This window comes from Nothoprocta perdicaria, unplaced genomic scaffold (assembly GCF_003342845.1).
Source record: "Nothoprocta perdicaria isolate Ctin4 unplaced genomic scaffold, notPer1 scaffold_14, whole genome shotgun sequence".
In the NCBI taxonomy this organism is placed as follows: domain Eukaryota; kingdom Metazoa; phylum Chordata; class Aves; order Tinamiformes; family Tinamidae; genus Nothoprocta; species Nothoprocta perdicaria.
The window spans coordinates 5,506,176-5,521,825 of NW_020454538.1; the positions used below are offsets into that span (position 1 = coordinate 5,506,176).

The window sequence follows — 15,650 nt, forward strand, 5'->3', positions numbered from 1 at the left end:
TGATACCATGTATGSTTATTAGTGGAAATACCCTCATGGTCTCTCTCTTTTTCAACCTTCCCTATGGCAAAGGTGCCTTATGGCAAAGGTCTACTGTATTTTTAATTAAAAACAATTCTGTGGGTATGTAATTTGTTAAAAATGTGGTATGTTTTTTCTGTTATTAGTTGTTTAGGTAGAAAAAAAGAAGACAATTATAATTAACCCACTTGGTATTCACTCTCTTGCAGACTGAGTGCAATATAAATTGCAATATAAAATTTATGCATGTGCTACAGCAGAATTATTAGAACAACACTGGAATAACGATTTACATTAACAGCCCAATAAATGCAATTTCTAGCTTGCATCACAAGATGGCAGCAAATTTTTAATTCACTTAACACATTACTAGCTTAAATAATTTCAATCTCTTATTAAAATCAAAACTGTTTTCCTACAAAATGTCAGGAATGTTTAATTAATGATCATATGTGTGGTAGTTACAGAAATACAGATTTTTTTCAAAATTATAAATTCAAAAAATTGCAGAAGTTTATTCATAACTTAGAAGTGATTAGAAAGGCAATTACTTTGAAATTTAAAGAAAACCAGATCATGATGTGATGGTTGCTAAATCTCTTAAAGGTATTTTGCATTAAAATAATACTTGTTGTTCATGTATTTTGAATTGTTGAAAGGAAGATGCTGAATAATGATTTGTTGAAACTGAGAGAGAGAGGGTCTTAATCCTCATGATTTTTTTTTTTTTTTTTTTTTCTGTAAGCAGTTCCAGATTATGTTTGGAATGTTTAAAAGGGTGAACTTTCAAAATTATGAGATGAGGGAAGCATCTTTCAGCTCTTTTAGAAGTTCTTTTCTCCTGTGCTGGTCAGTATTAGAAGTTAGAACTGTTTCATCCACATTAGCTGCTTTGTTGAAAGTTTTGATTCACATGGCCTGTTTTGTCCCAGGCATTACTTGTCATTATCTGTAGATCTTACGGAAGATGATTATGATGCAGTTATTTGTCTCAAAGCATTTACGATACTTTATCTCTTGTTTTTCTTTGCAGTGTCACAACCACAGGCTGTACATAGCCAACTTGAGAAGCCATCAAGTACTGCAATTCTTTGCAACAACTGTGGAAACCCATGCAAAGGAGAAGTTTTGAGAGTTCAGAACAAATATTTCCATATTAAGTGCTTTGTTTGCAAAGGTAAGTGTTGGTGACAGCCATTATTATATATAGCTCATTAGCACTGAATGTGGGGCCTCATGGTCCTGGAGACTTCATAAACATTTTAAAATGCAGTCCATGCCTGAAGGGATTTACTGTAGACTAACTACATGGTTGCATACTGTAGGAACATCCTGCATCTTAATAACAGAATAAGTTTTTAATGGATATAAACTCTGTAGCTTACTGCAGAATTGGACACTAAAGAAGAGCAGGTTGGAAGAACTGGTTTTGAAAAATGGCAGAGGGTTAGGAGAGGTTTAGTATTTATATGATAGTGCATGTCCCGGGGGGAACCATGGCCAAATTTGTGCAGGCTGCCTTGGGTCAGACTGCAAGACTCGCACTCCARTGTGGGAAAATACTCAGTTTGCTCCAAATTGGAGTCTAGAAGTGATCTAACATTGACATGTCCTAAATGAGAGAAGGACAAGTGTCTTCCAAACCCACAAGAAATTAACTGATGTGACAATGTATCAGCATCCATTTTGCAGTGATTTGGTTAGCTGAATGATTACCTAGAACTTTCAAAATTTTAATTTATTTTGAGTGTACAAATGAGTAAGAAGATAGTTTATTTTTGGACAACCTGCATTTATTACACAGTTTGATGAACTTTTATTCCAAATGACATTTCTTACTGCTTRTAGAACAAGTAAGAATGTGTTTCTGGTGCCGGCTGTGTTAGTGTGACTGTTTCAAGAACCTGTGAACTCCTCAGGACGGGTGCAATCTAGAGAGACTAAGACAGGAGAAACCTGCAGAAGGTGATTTAAGTTCTTGCCAGGGTAACAGCGATGGTTCATGCTAGATCACTATTTAGCAATTGCTACAGTGTGTCAGTATGTGCATTTCAATAATATATCAGATGTTATTTTAATGCTGCTTATACTAGGAGTATACACTCCTCAGGGAGACCTTAAACTACAACATTTTTCTCTTACTGTTTTTTTCCATCAGCCACAATTGTATTATTATTATTGTTACTACCATGAGGCAAAGCATCTAGTAGTTGATACCTGCATCAATCTTCAGTGTATTAGACAGTGTTGTGTCCAGCTCAATCATGCAAAACTGTAAAACAAAAAAAAGCATAATGTAATATACTAAATAACAAAAATATTTTGGTCTTCTATTCAGAACCAGAATGGTGTTCAAAATGGGAAATCATCCCACACCTAATTTTTCCAAACACATTTAAAAGGATTTTATGGCAAACTTTACTATCAAATTAATTTTYAGCCTTGGGTCATTAGAAGTGACTGGTTTGTTATTCAGAAATCTTGACTCAGTAACTCGTATGCGCTCCTTATAATTACCTGGATGAAATCTAAGCCACCTTTTCAGATTGATCTGCTGTGAGAGCAAATTGACATTTTCTATATAAAGGACTAGGCATAATTATTATACATCCAGGTGTCATTTCATACAACACCTCCATTTAGAAGTTGGCTGGTCACCCACAATTGCAGCAAGCTCATTCTGAAATTATTCACTGATCAGGAATCTTGATTTTGCTGATGCTCTTTTTTCCATGGAAAAGAAGGTGAATGTACTATAGAAGCTCTATTATGCTTATGTATCTAATAGAGATAGGAAGGAATGTGCTCACATTCAGATAAAATTGGATAAAATTGGATAAAATGAGAAAGAGACACTTCATTAATACTGTGTTAAATAAGAAGTTTGATAGTTTCTAGCAGCTACTCAGACTCAGGATGGACCCTTGGACTCAGGATGGCCACAGGAAATAYATATTTAAACTGCTTCTTAGCGTTAATGCACTCAGAATATTAACATTCCTCCTTGGTAATCATTTTGTGGAGTTTACATATATTTAAGATTTCTTAAATTTATCCTCATTATTTAATGCTRTAGTCCACTTTATTACTCTTAAGGAGTTTCCACCACTCTGTTGACATCTTTCTGGTATCTGGGTTGTTGTGTKTGTTTGTTTTCTTTGCTTGTTTTAATTGAAGAAGTGCAACTTCCTTTCTGATGTGGAAATTTCCATCACAGATTGCAGAAAATGACCATTTTTCACCTGATGTTTACAGACCTACTGTGGTGAAGACTGCAAAATAGCATAGAGCCCAAGGAGACAGAGTACAAATGACTATGCCCTGAGAGGCATCTAAAGATATTTAAGGTCTGTTTAATAACTTTATCAGTGATAGATGATATTATACTGGGTGAAGTTGCACTTACCTTTCTGAATATGTGCGAAATGCGAAACCATTTATTTGATACGGTTTGAATTTTGAATTAGAATTTGATAGGACTTGAGTTTAAAGTATGAGGTTTCAGTGGAGGGCATGTGGGCATTCAGTCGATTCCTTTTTTTCAGGAGAGAAAGGTAGCATAGCATATACTGGCTGATTGTTTCCATGAGGACCCAAAGTTTCAGAAATGGTCAGGATTATAGCAGCAAGCATGTTTTTGCATTTTGTATTTAAAATATATTATGAAGCCATGAAAAATCAGGCTATTATAAAGCTGCTCATTCCCATCCAATCATTCCTGTATTTCCCAGGTAATTCTTGTAAAGATCCAAGATTTAACTCCTATTCTTGTCCTTACTCAAGGCAGTTAGATGCCTCTCCAGGTTAAAAGTTTTCCTGGCAATACTGCGAATGTCTCTACTTTTACTTAGTAGCAAGAGTACTAAGAGACTGGGAAGTTAATAAGTGTTATAAATAACGTTTATGGTCATATCTGTTTATAGTTCATATGTATTACTCATTGTAAAAGTGCATATCTCAGCTGCCAGGAAAAGACTGTAGGGGATGTGTTACTCAGTCATTCACATTTGGCCCTCTTCAGATTTTTATTCAATCTGTACTTTGAAATTCCTTCCTTTTTAACCAGGTTTAATAAAAGTGCTGTTTCAGTAGAAGTCAAAGCCTTTGAAATGTTAGGCAAGCAGTATATTCATCAGACTTCAAAAGCTTTTTTGGTTCCCACATTTGCAAAWTCTCGTATTGCTTCACGCTGCTGTCATGAGAGCACTGATGGAGAAGAGAAAAGGTGATAAAATATTGACAGTTCCAACTATATCGAGTTCAAATCAAGTGTGTTCCGTCCAGCCTGCTACTCCAGCCGTGCATGGTACCAGACAAGTACTCGTTTGGAGCTCACTTACGGCCACACAGTTGAGTGGCCAGTGGAGACCTGCCTTGCAGATGGCAGAGATGCAGGCACTGCCTTTATGTTATCCTCAATAGCCGCTTTGTTCAGTCCTTCATGAACACACAAATTATCTTGTTCTGGGAGTATTTCTCTTGCATTTCTTTCTCTGTGATGTTGCAGCACTTCTGAATGAACCATGACTTGTGTCAGCTGCAGTTTGTAGGAGGTAATGGGAATGCAAATCCAAGCCCAGTGTTTCTGGGAGGCACGGATAATTTGGTCACTATAGCTTTGCATATAAACAGAAAATGTGCCTCGCAGCATTTTAGATAGTGACTCGGGCAAGCCAGATAATGGATGATCTGTCACATGCTTGCAAATTTGGAGTGTTTGTATGCAAAAACCTTCCAGCCTCCACTCTAACTATATGGGAAAATCCATGCTGTCTTGCAGAAATGTGTTTTTTTATGTGTGTGTAAGATGACTCATGTCAGATAGACTGTAATTCATACCTTTGTCCTTTACTGATTTGGCTTTGATTGTAATCAAGTGAGCTTGCAATCCAAGACATGGCTGGAGCAATGCAACCATTGTGCTGTGCCAGCTTCACTATGTGCCTGTCCGGAGCTCACGTCATTTGATCTCTAATGAGAATCTCGTGGATTTCTGGCTTACTCTGGATGCAGAACACAGTTTCCCATGGCAATGCAGTTATCAGTTTCAAGCACACATTTTTCCAGGTCTAGTTGTTAGCATAACCTGATAAAATGTGTTAGCGAATGACTGTTTTCAATTCTTGTTRGCATTAAGGTTCCTTGGGGTTTTTAAAGAAACCTTCAACTGGATATATTACATTTATGTCAATATTAAGGTCCTTTCATTCATATACTTTTTTTTTTTTTTAATTAGAATGTGAAGTAACAATTGTGAGTCCATATTCTTAATGGCAGAATATTCCGTGAGAAGATTAAGAACCATCAGGTAGCTTGGTAACAGGCAGATTTGTTTATTGGATCAAGCACATCTGCTGGGGATATAAATACGTGTGTTAAAAGCCACGCTGAGCAATGCAAGGGATTTGCATTCGACCCTCGCTATGGGGTTTCATGTTGCAGAAGGGGAGTCATTTACGAGAACCTAACTGGAAGCTCTTTGAGTCCCGATGTTTGGCATAGCAGGAGTGGCTCCTACCACGTGTGATTCCCGGGGTGCTGGGATGAAATGCCACAGCCCTTGGGCATGGGGTGCTGCTGGGAATGTGCCCTTCACTTCCCAAGTCCTTCAGGATCCTGCAATCCTACACTGTGTTAACTCAGCACAACCGGAAAAACTCAACTCTGGACACAGGGCTTCCAGCCGCTAGTTCCAGCAATGGGGTAGGTTGAGGACTAATCGACTGGGATCACATTTTGCATTTCACTTCACTGGTCAGGCCTGTGGAAAAGTGATTGAATGCAGTGGCCAGTCATTYTGCATTGTAGTGGGGATTGTTAAGTCTTAATTTTCCAAAAACCACTCAAAAATTAAGGCATTTATCCATTCATTAAGTTGGAAGAATTTTGGTAGTCAATTAGTAAATTCTCACCATTGGTAGCATAATTGTTAGTTTTGCAATGGCTTTAAATATATACTCTTAATAGTTGCAGCTTTTCCATGCTTTTTTTGCAACCCCTCTTGTCTGGATGGTATACCAGTTATGAAAACACTTTATCTAAAGCGCATGTGTATATGTGTGTGTGTGTGTGTGTATATATATATGTATATATATGGTAGAATGGATTTGAAAATTAGACCTGATATTGTTAAGTGTTGGATGGAAACATAAATTTGAGGCTATTTGAGTTGCTACTGAAAGAAGAAAATCTTGAGCATGAATATCAGCCCATGGTAGGTAGTGTAAACCCGATGAAGAGCCTGTGGTTCTGGATTGCTCAAGTCTGATGGGGACCTGAAGAGGATTGTTCAACAAAATTTGTCACTGCCACAGTGGTGTTATTGCACCTCCTGCTTTCTGCGACTCGTTAGCATGAGACCATCTGCTCTAGCTGTGCTTAGTTAGAGCAAGCACTTAATTTGCAAACCTGTAAATGGCACCCAAAGCATCATTATGGAAAAAAATAGAAAATATTTAATGATTTTGCTTTATTTTTTTTAAAGGCAAGTTGTTTTAATTAGTCTGTCAAATGACAGCAGTGTTCTATCAGAAAGGTCAAAGATGTTGTTATGCTAAGGAACAGTGGTTGAAAGCACATTTTCCTATTTCTTAAAATCTCTTTTGCTTTCTTGCAAATTAAAAATAAGCTGTTTGATTCCTTAAAGCAATAAATCAATATAAAACACACAGGATTTCCATTTTTCCTGGGAGTTGTTCCAGCAGCCTGGAAGGACCATGTTCATAGTGCCATATGTGTACTTGCCTCTATCATCCAGAATACTGCAGAGCTTTTATAGGGCTATCTTTAAGCTCTTGGGAAGTTCTGCTGTCCAAGAAGGAAATTCAAAATAAGAATGCATTTCTGTGCAAAAATTACTAGATTTATAGTTCACATAAATTTTGGAGTTAGGAGGCAGACCATCCAGAGGCGCTAAACTCTCCCTTTTCTAATGAGTGCACTCGAATCTTAAAGGCCTCATGAGTCATAAGATACCGTATGATATCCTATGTGGTATCTGAAGATACCTGGATCTCTAGGTGTTAGTGTGTGCTGAAGCACAGAATTTCTGGGTATTTTACCCATTCTAGCTTGTGTGGATGTGCAATACTGCGTGCACCTTATACCTGTGTCAATGCTTTACCAGTGTAGTGTAGTGTTACAAGACAGATAAAGTATTTATCTCAGTTCTCTGTGTTTATCCACATCTAGAGGTTGTTTTTATGTTTCTCTGGAAGGCGGTGTTTGTTTTCCCTTGTGTTCCTCCTGGGAAGCCGGGGAAGGGCCACCACATCTGGCCAAGGTGTTTCTGTTACTGCATATTCCTCCTTTTCTTTACTATGGACAGACATAAAATGATGCATCCATAGAGACTATAGCTGGTTATTTCACATATCAGAACTAAAACATTTCCAGTGATTGACAGSCCTGGGTATTCTTGTCTCACAGACATCTGCGTGGGAAGGTGTAGCTATTCTTAGGTCTGCCTTAGATGTCTTCAGGATAGTTGCCCACCTGTGTGAAGCTAACAGGTGGGAGTTGTAGTTGTTTGCCAGGTGATTTCTGTTGTTTCTCCAAGTTTAGTGGACAGGAGAGATGCTCCAGAAATATTAATGGGCTTTTGGAAAACGAGTTCCTAAACTGCACTAATAGTACGTGAATTCATGCTATCTGGCAGCCAGAGGAAGGACTTGTCRGCAGCATATACTGCCTTTCATTCCTGGGAGCTTGGTCAGCCACTGAGATGGTTATTCTCAAAGATAGATGGAAATATTAAAAATAGACTTAAAGCCGGAGTGCTGAGAAGAACTTTTATTTAGCTATTGGCAAAGCTGGAGATTTTGTTCCCTGTTTATTCCTTAACTATGCTATGAATGGGTCTTTGTTCCTTCTTTTATTTTCTGAGACTCTGCTGCTCTCTCCTGTGTTGGATTCGTGCCTTGTTGCTCACATCAAGCATCAAATGGAGAGAAAAGAAGTTTGACTTCATACACACAGTTGCGGGTTGATAAGCAAAATTCTTGCATGTTTGGCAGGCTTAAGGCAACATGCTGAGCAGACTAGTGCATGTTACTATTACACGTGCAGTATACAAATTAATTGATTTTCATTGGGCTCGTTCTACAGGCAAGGCAAATGTGAATGATTTTTACATTTTTCCAGTGCAAATGAAAAAGGAATGGAGTGCAATATTAGGGAYTGGAAGATACTGAAAATGCTTTCTTAAGTTTCCATTTAGTTTTATTTTTATTAACTTTTGCTGCTAGTCATTTTTATGCAGCAGGACTTAACAGGTAATACCATCATAGAGGCCTACTTAAGAATTAGCATTTGTTGACTGTAAAATCACAGAGTATCAAATGACAGTTCTTCAGTGCTGTTAGAGATAGCAGCCTGGGAAAAAAAGAAAACGTGTTTTTTCCTAAGCAAGTAGATTAGTCTTCAGATCTGTGTGAGATACTCTGCTGTCAGCTAACTGAAAAGCATATTCATGCGTGGAGCTATGGAGTTATCAGAGAAGCCATCCCAAAGTTCTTGAGATGCAGTGCAGATATCTCGCTGCCATCTCAAATCCCACACCACTTCCAAGCACTCCGCAGCTTGCTGCCAGGGCTGTAACAGGAGACAACACTGTTCCCTACTTAAAACTTGTCCTAAGSGCATGAGACATTGCTTTGGTGTACAGAGTGAAGGCCACACAACCAGCTTAGGTGCTCATTGTTCCTGGTCCTTTGTTATCCTGAGGTCTATGCGACCTTTTTAATGTTTCACTGATATGAACCTCAGTGATATTTGGAAACTGTATCCAGGTTTTAAATATCTCTTCCTTCAGCCACCGATTGGGATGACAAGTGTTGGGTAGGAGTGGATGTGTGACATAACGCTGGTTTCCTGCCCGACGGGAGTAACAGCTGGTGGTAACTTTCCAGTGTGCTCCCCGCTGCCGTCCTACACGTTTCCTTCCCCATTTCCTTCTCCTGGGTCCTGGGGAATGATCATCCCCGCAGCACGGGGCCTCTGTGCACCGAAGTCGTAGGCAGCGAGGCTGATGTTCCTCAGGAGCTCATGACCCTGTTCCCAGGGCTGCACCTCTCAACTTTTCATTCAGGCTTCTTTTACTATCCAAACGAGAGCATAACTGTACAGCTCGTGCTCTCCTCCGGTCAGCTGGGGATCGAGGTCAGTCGGATGGGATGGTTCCAAGAGCAAAGGAGCTCGCGTGGCTGCAGTGCTGGATGCAGCAGCCTGGCCRAGGAAGCTGCTCGGAGAGGGCTGCGCTGGGCAACAAGGGAGACCTGGTGGGATGATGGGAATACAGGAAATTGGGGATTATAGAAAAATTGTTACTTCCTCCGCACTGCAAAGTAGGTAAAGAGGAAACTATAGCCCTGGAGCCTCAGATCCACTCAGGAGCTGGATTTCTCTTCACCCATGAATAAAGATAAAGATTTTTGAGGGGGTAACACCTCAAATAGTCACCTACATGGTCTCTGTTACGGAGATATGCTAAAGTAAAAGGCAGAAATAAAAAGGCCAACTTCCTGCCCTGCTCTGATTTCTGGGCCAAAAAAAAAGGACATTTTCTTATTTCTTTAGGAGTTTTCTTATGGCTTACAGTTTGGAGGAAACTCTAGAAGAACTAATTACCCCTGACAAGATTAAGGAGCCAAATGTGGCAACAAGATTTAATGCAAATGATTTTAAAACTCTTTGGGATACTAAGATGCCTAAAACCTGAATTAACAGTGATATCATTACCCCAGATCAAAAACTTTTTGTGTGGTGGGTGGCTAAGCCTGTTTGAAAAGTTACTATCCAGCTTTTGTCAAAGAGGAAATATTTTACAACATTCCTAACATTTCTTGCATCAAAAAAACTTTTCATTTAAAAACAGTAGTGAAAAAATATCTTTAATATGGCACATTTAAAATTGCCTTCACTCAAATCTTTCCAGTTGTGATTGGAAAAAAGCAACTGGAATATTCAAACAGGTATATTCAGGAATGTTCAAAAGAAGTCACCCACTGCCTTAAAAATATTGCACTAAATATTGCACTAAACCAAATATTGCAGTAAACAAATATTGCACTAAACCAAATCAGTAGTCACACTGCGTACATCAGTTGGTTTAACTGTCTCACTGAGAAGTAGAGATTACCAGGTTTTGTATGATGTATGCTGCTGGGGGTACTTCCCCCTGCCATGCAAGACCAGGATGTAGTGACAAGCACAATGATGTGACTTAGRATCAAATAATAGTTGTTATAGCAAAATCTCCATTTTGAATTTCACTCCTTCTTATAAATCCAGTCAAGTGTGTTTCCATATCCTAATGGATATAATCCTAATCCTAATATCCTAATCAATACAAACAGGGATAATCTGTATCTCTATCTACTTTTGTATGACTTCACCCAGACTGTTGGCTTCCTTTMCCATTTTATAATCCTAAAATATCATCCTAGCACTCTCCCTAGTGCAGTGGAGAAAAATACATCTCAGAAGCTCCTTGCTCATCTTCTTTAACCCTTCTCTATAGATGTAACCTTAAAAATATAAAGTGACAGCTAGGATTGAAAACTCTATTTTTGCTGGGAGCAGATGGTTCTGGAGATCCTTCTGATTTGTGGTCGGTGTGTGATGCTTATCAAGTAAACCTAGGATCTGTTAAAAAAAACAGCTTGTAAACTGTCATTGAAGTTTACAGCAGTTCCCATGCACATCCCAGTGACTATTTAGATAGAGCAGTATTTTTAACCACAGTCATGCCCAGGAGAAATATCAGGCAATTGTAATCTGTAGAAGACATTTCTTTATAACGTTACTGCTTTAGATTATGAAGGTTTGTATCCTCTATACATTTTCTTTAACCTATTAAATATACATGAGTAATATATGTACTAGCACTGCACTCGATTTCTAAGGACTAACAGCTTCTGCACTGAGGTTCTATTTTTATATGGAATGAATTCAGATTATTATTATATATCATAATAATAATCTAATCATAATAATAATATCATAATAATAATATATAATATATATTATGATATATATATAATAGATCACTGATCTATTTTACTTTGCAAGCAATGTTTTTCAGAGGCAACTGCTCTGTGATCATCAGCCTTTGAATTGAAGTGCTTGAATATTAACTCTAAGAACTGTACTGATTGCAGTTGAAAAAAGCATTGTTACAGAGAGAGTTTCCTTTTTTCCAGCCTTTTGAATCTGCCTTTTCTCTTCCTGCAGCTTGTGGATGTGACCTGGCTCAAGGAGGATTTTTTGTGAGACAGGGAGACTACATCTGTACTTTGGACTATCAGAGACTCTATGGCACACGGTGCTTCAGTTGTGATGAATTCATTGAGGGAGAAGTGGTCTCAGCACTTGGCAAAACCTATCACCCAGACTGTTTTGTGTGTGCTGTTTGCAGGTAGGTTTTTTACGTGAAATTGTATTTCATTTTTAAAAAACACATTTTGAAAGAAAAGGCCAATGCCAAGTCTTCATCAAACTTATAGCACTTAGATGTAAAATATAGGTCTGTGTTCCTTAAGAACTAGGAAAAAAATTAGAATTCTGGGGACATCAATTAGTCTGGTAGGGGTTTTTTTTTTTTTTTTTTTGTCTGTCTTATGGTATCTTACGCTTTAATTTTTAAGGTGCTTGAGAAATTGCCTCCACTGTCAGAAAGGTTTGCCCCAGTCACGAATGTTGTTTTATTCTGTTGTTTTATGTTTTGTTCACTGAAACTACAGAGACTGGAAATGCTAAGCTCAGTGGATACCATATGGGGAGGCTGTGTCTGAAATATCATTGTGCTGCTTCTTAGAACCTGTGGTAATCATTTAAATCGAAGGGCAGAGAGGCCCTGGTCTCCAACACTTACGTATGTGCTGGATTGCACCAAGTGTCACAAGCGCTGTGTAAGTGACAAGCAAACACAGCACAAGTTTTCCCTTGTTTYGTGTAAGATTTTTCATTTTGCATGATGTAAGCAAACATAAATAGTAAAAATAGCAGAACAAACAAAACGAAACAAACAAATAAAAAACTTTCTTTATTTTTTAGATGAGAGATAGRATGAGTTAGATGGCCAACTGGGAAATTCATAAAGTAAATTCTCTTGTGAGTTTTTGTTCTGCAGCCTGTGCATTTTGCAGGCTGTTCTGCATGGCACAGTTATTTCCTCCTGCCTTTCTTCCTATCACCAGTGTCTTTTGTCAAATATTAATCTAAAGCTGAAATGAAAAAAAAAACTCCTTGTCACCATTTTCCCACTAAATGTACTCACATCTTCAGCCACTGCATTAGGATTTGTCACAGAGTCCATTATTTACCTTGTGTTACTCTACTTGGCAACTTGGTGCCTGATTTAGGTCTTACTTGCTATATAACCTGCTGCTGCATTTAGCCAGTTCTTTAGCTCATAGTTTGGGGCTCTTGGATGTGTTTGACATATTTCTTTAGGAGTTCAATACAAGGCAAGCTCAGCTGCAGTGCAGTGAAAATCCTCACTAGAACATATTGGAARTAATTATATGCAACTAAGACATGCTAAAGTTACACTAAAGTTACACTACACTTCTAAAAATGAAGTATGCAACAATATTTTGTATGGAGATATTCAATGAGGTTTTTGTTATCCTTCATGTGTTTTGGTAAACGGCAGGATTCATTCTGCTGATGAACTTTGTAGTTTCTGCGACCTGAATCTTTGGTAGAAAGACACAAACTTGCTTCCATCACTTTCCTTAAAAAGACACAGATATTCTTGTCATTTTCTTCAGAGCCAACTCACGTCCATCGGACCAGCAAGATTCAATTAGTGCCTTTTGGTGAGTTTCTAACACTGACTTATGGGGTAGCTCAACAGAAAGACTGCTTTAAATCAGCATTAATTCAACTACCCAGTCTCTGCAAGCAAAACATAATTTATAGTTCCTGTGGGAAGGAGTGTCCTGTCTAAACATCATCAGCATTTGTTTTATTCTGAGTGATATGATTAGAAAAAATGAGGTGGATAGACTGTGAGCACATGGGAGTTAGCAGCAAGATTTCCTTTTTTGTTTTTTGTTTTTTGTTTTTTTTTTTTTGTTAAACAAAAACACCCAGAAAATAGACAGTTGGTTTGTGGGACAGAATAATCAAGCAGTTGGCATTTTACTTGGCATTTTCTTTGGAGGAAAGAGTCAGAATTATCATTTGGGTCTTTTTTCTAATGCAAGGAACCTTAAATTATGGGCCCAAAGYGTGGCATATTAGGCATCTGGCAAAGTATATCTGGCATTGCCTTATAAAACTGAACTTGGTAACAGAGGCACTTTGCACTCAGGAAAACAGTCCTCAGAATATTACAGGATTTCARAGCACTTTTATAATCCACATTTGCCTAGCTGCTGAAAGTAACACTTCTAAACTGTTCTTGCATTGAGTAGCAAGCCAGTGGTAGTTGCAACTCTTTTTTTTTTTTGGCCTCCTCTTCAGAGAAGGTAAGATTTGAATAGAAACTGGTGGGAAGTATGTATTCCTTCAGGTGGTAAAATCAGTCAGAGAATCTAACATGCCTGCAGCTAGCTAGATCATTGGGAATAACTAGTAACATAGGCCGTGCTCCTTTCTTTGGGGTACCAATATTATGGCTTTTGAGTGCCCCATGCCTCAATAGCAGAGTAGGGCTGTCCTCCTGGGGTTAAACCTTGGGGCTCAGTTCAAAAGTGGAAAAAATGAAGCAGCATTCATGTCAGTTATGAAAGCCTGATTATTAAAATTATAATAAAACATAGTGTCTTGTGTGATTGTTTCTTGTGTTGACCAGTTGGCTCTTAATGAAAGAAAGTTAGATTTAAATTGTATGTTAGCTCTGCCAACAAAAAGATTGAGGGCTTATGCCCTCCTTCTCCCAGTACTTTTTATAGCCTTAGCTGACTGTTCTCTTCTATTGTGTTTCGTGATGATAGTGTATAAAACTTGGGATGAATAGAACAAAACGGTTTCAAAAAAGTTGCAGATGAATTGCTTACTCTGAATCYTCAGGAAAAGTAGAAACAATCTTTATCTTACCGTTTGATTTATTGGAAGTGCCCACTTCTTCCAAAGCAAGTTCTTCCTAGGACTTCCAAAGATAATTCCTCTGAAAGGTCCACCTGTTTGTAAAAGTGAAAGGGGGGAAAAGAAAGTAAGTCTATCTGTATTAATAGAAATTGAATTTTACTAAAATCATTCACAATTCATTCATCCATCTATCAGAAATAGGACTGTAGGACAAAGTGCCTTATGCTGGATGTGAAAGGTGAGAAAACAGAATCTGATAAAAGCAGTGGGAAATTACAGCAATGATGAAAAAAATACTGTGTTTTTTTTAATTAAAAAAATGAAAAAAGGAACTTTTATGGGAAGTCTCAGTGTAAGAAATACCTAAATGTATTAAGCAATAATGTCAGGCCCATCTAGGGCAGGCAGTCTACATAACGTTATACTATGCATTAACTCCACAKTAGATTTCAGTAGTATTGACAAGGTCTATGTGCGCAAGTTACAAAAAGTGGGATTTGGCTTTATGACTACTGAAGAGTGGGGAAGTGTTTATTCACTCAGAGAAAAGTATATAATCACTTTTTTCTCCAATTTTAATATTCTTATAATAAAAGAACAGAAAAGTAGAGCATTGTATAACATAATGTAGAGAGTGGAATGAGTTGGTTCTTGATTAGCTACAATAACAAGTTCATGTTTGTTTTATGGAAATTAAAATACAAAATCTTTTATCAGAAGTTAGGATTTTTTTTTTCTTGAAGCAGCACATTGATAGAATTTAAATATATGCCCTGTAGAGGTGAATAAATTTTAGTGTATGGAGGTACAAGAGGCATAGGCACATATTTGTCAAGGTTTTTTTTTGTGCCCCATCTCCAGATCTAAATCTTCTCCAAACCCACTTGTATTCTTTTCATCTTCAAGAATATCATTAAGCAGTGGAATATATAAGCACAGTAAATGTCATGGGACAGCTCCCATGACTGGAATGTGGTCATGGAGRGYTACAGGCTTTTCAGGAGGGACAGGGCAGGAAGGYGAGGTGGCGGAGTTGCTCTTTATGTGAGGGAACAACTGGAATGCATAGAGCTCAGCATAGGGGAGAATGGAACGCGAGTAGAGAGSCTGTGGGTGAGGATAAAGGGGCAAGCCAGCAGGGGMRACACGRTGGTGGGAKKTTACTACAGGCCTCCTGACCAGGACGAGGAAGTGGACGAAGCCTTCTATGGGCAGCTGCGGGAAGCTTCCCGATCACAGGCCCTGGTCCTCCTGGGGGACTTCAACCACCCTGATAYCTGCTGGKAAAACSAYRYAGCCAGGAACAGACAGTCCAGGAGGTTCCTGCAGAACATTGCAGATAACTTCTTGAYRCAGGWGGTTGAGGAGCCAACAAGGGGAGGGGCGCTGCTAGACCTGATACTAACAAACAGAGATGGTCTAGTGGAAAATGTGAGGGTTGGGGGCAGTCTGGGCTGCAGCGACCACGAGATGTTGGAATTCACGATCCGGTGTGGAGGAGATGGGGCGAGAAATAGAATAGCTACCCTGGACTTCAAGAGAGCCAACTTCGACCTCTTCAGGGAGCTCCTTGGAGCAGTCCCCTGGGTCAG

General features: G+C 38.6%; 1 protein-coding gene across 11 annotated transcripts in view; it reads left to right on the forward strand.

The window, feature by feature from the left end:
* Positions 1-15,650, forward strand: part of ABLIM2 (actin binding LIM protein family member 2) — a 126,271-nt gene that overhangs the window by 33,185 nt on the left and 77,436 nt on the right. For all 11 annotated transcript variants that reach the window (XM_026034078.1, XM_026034077.1, XM_026034081.1 and 8 more), the window contains exons 2-3: positions 1,055-1,198; positions 11,254-11,437. In XM_026034078.1, the coding sequence (XP_025889863.1) occupies positions 1,055-1,198; positions 11,254-11,437 (328 nt within the window). The remainder of the gene's footprint in view (positions 1-1,054; positions 1,199-11,253; positions 11,438-15,650) is intronic.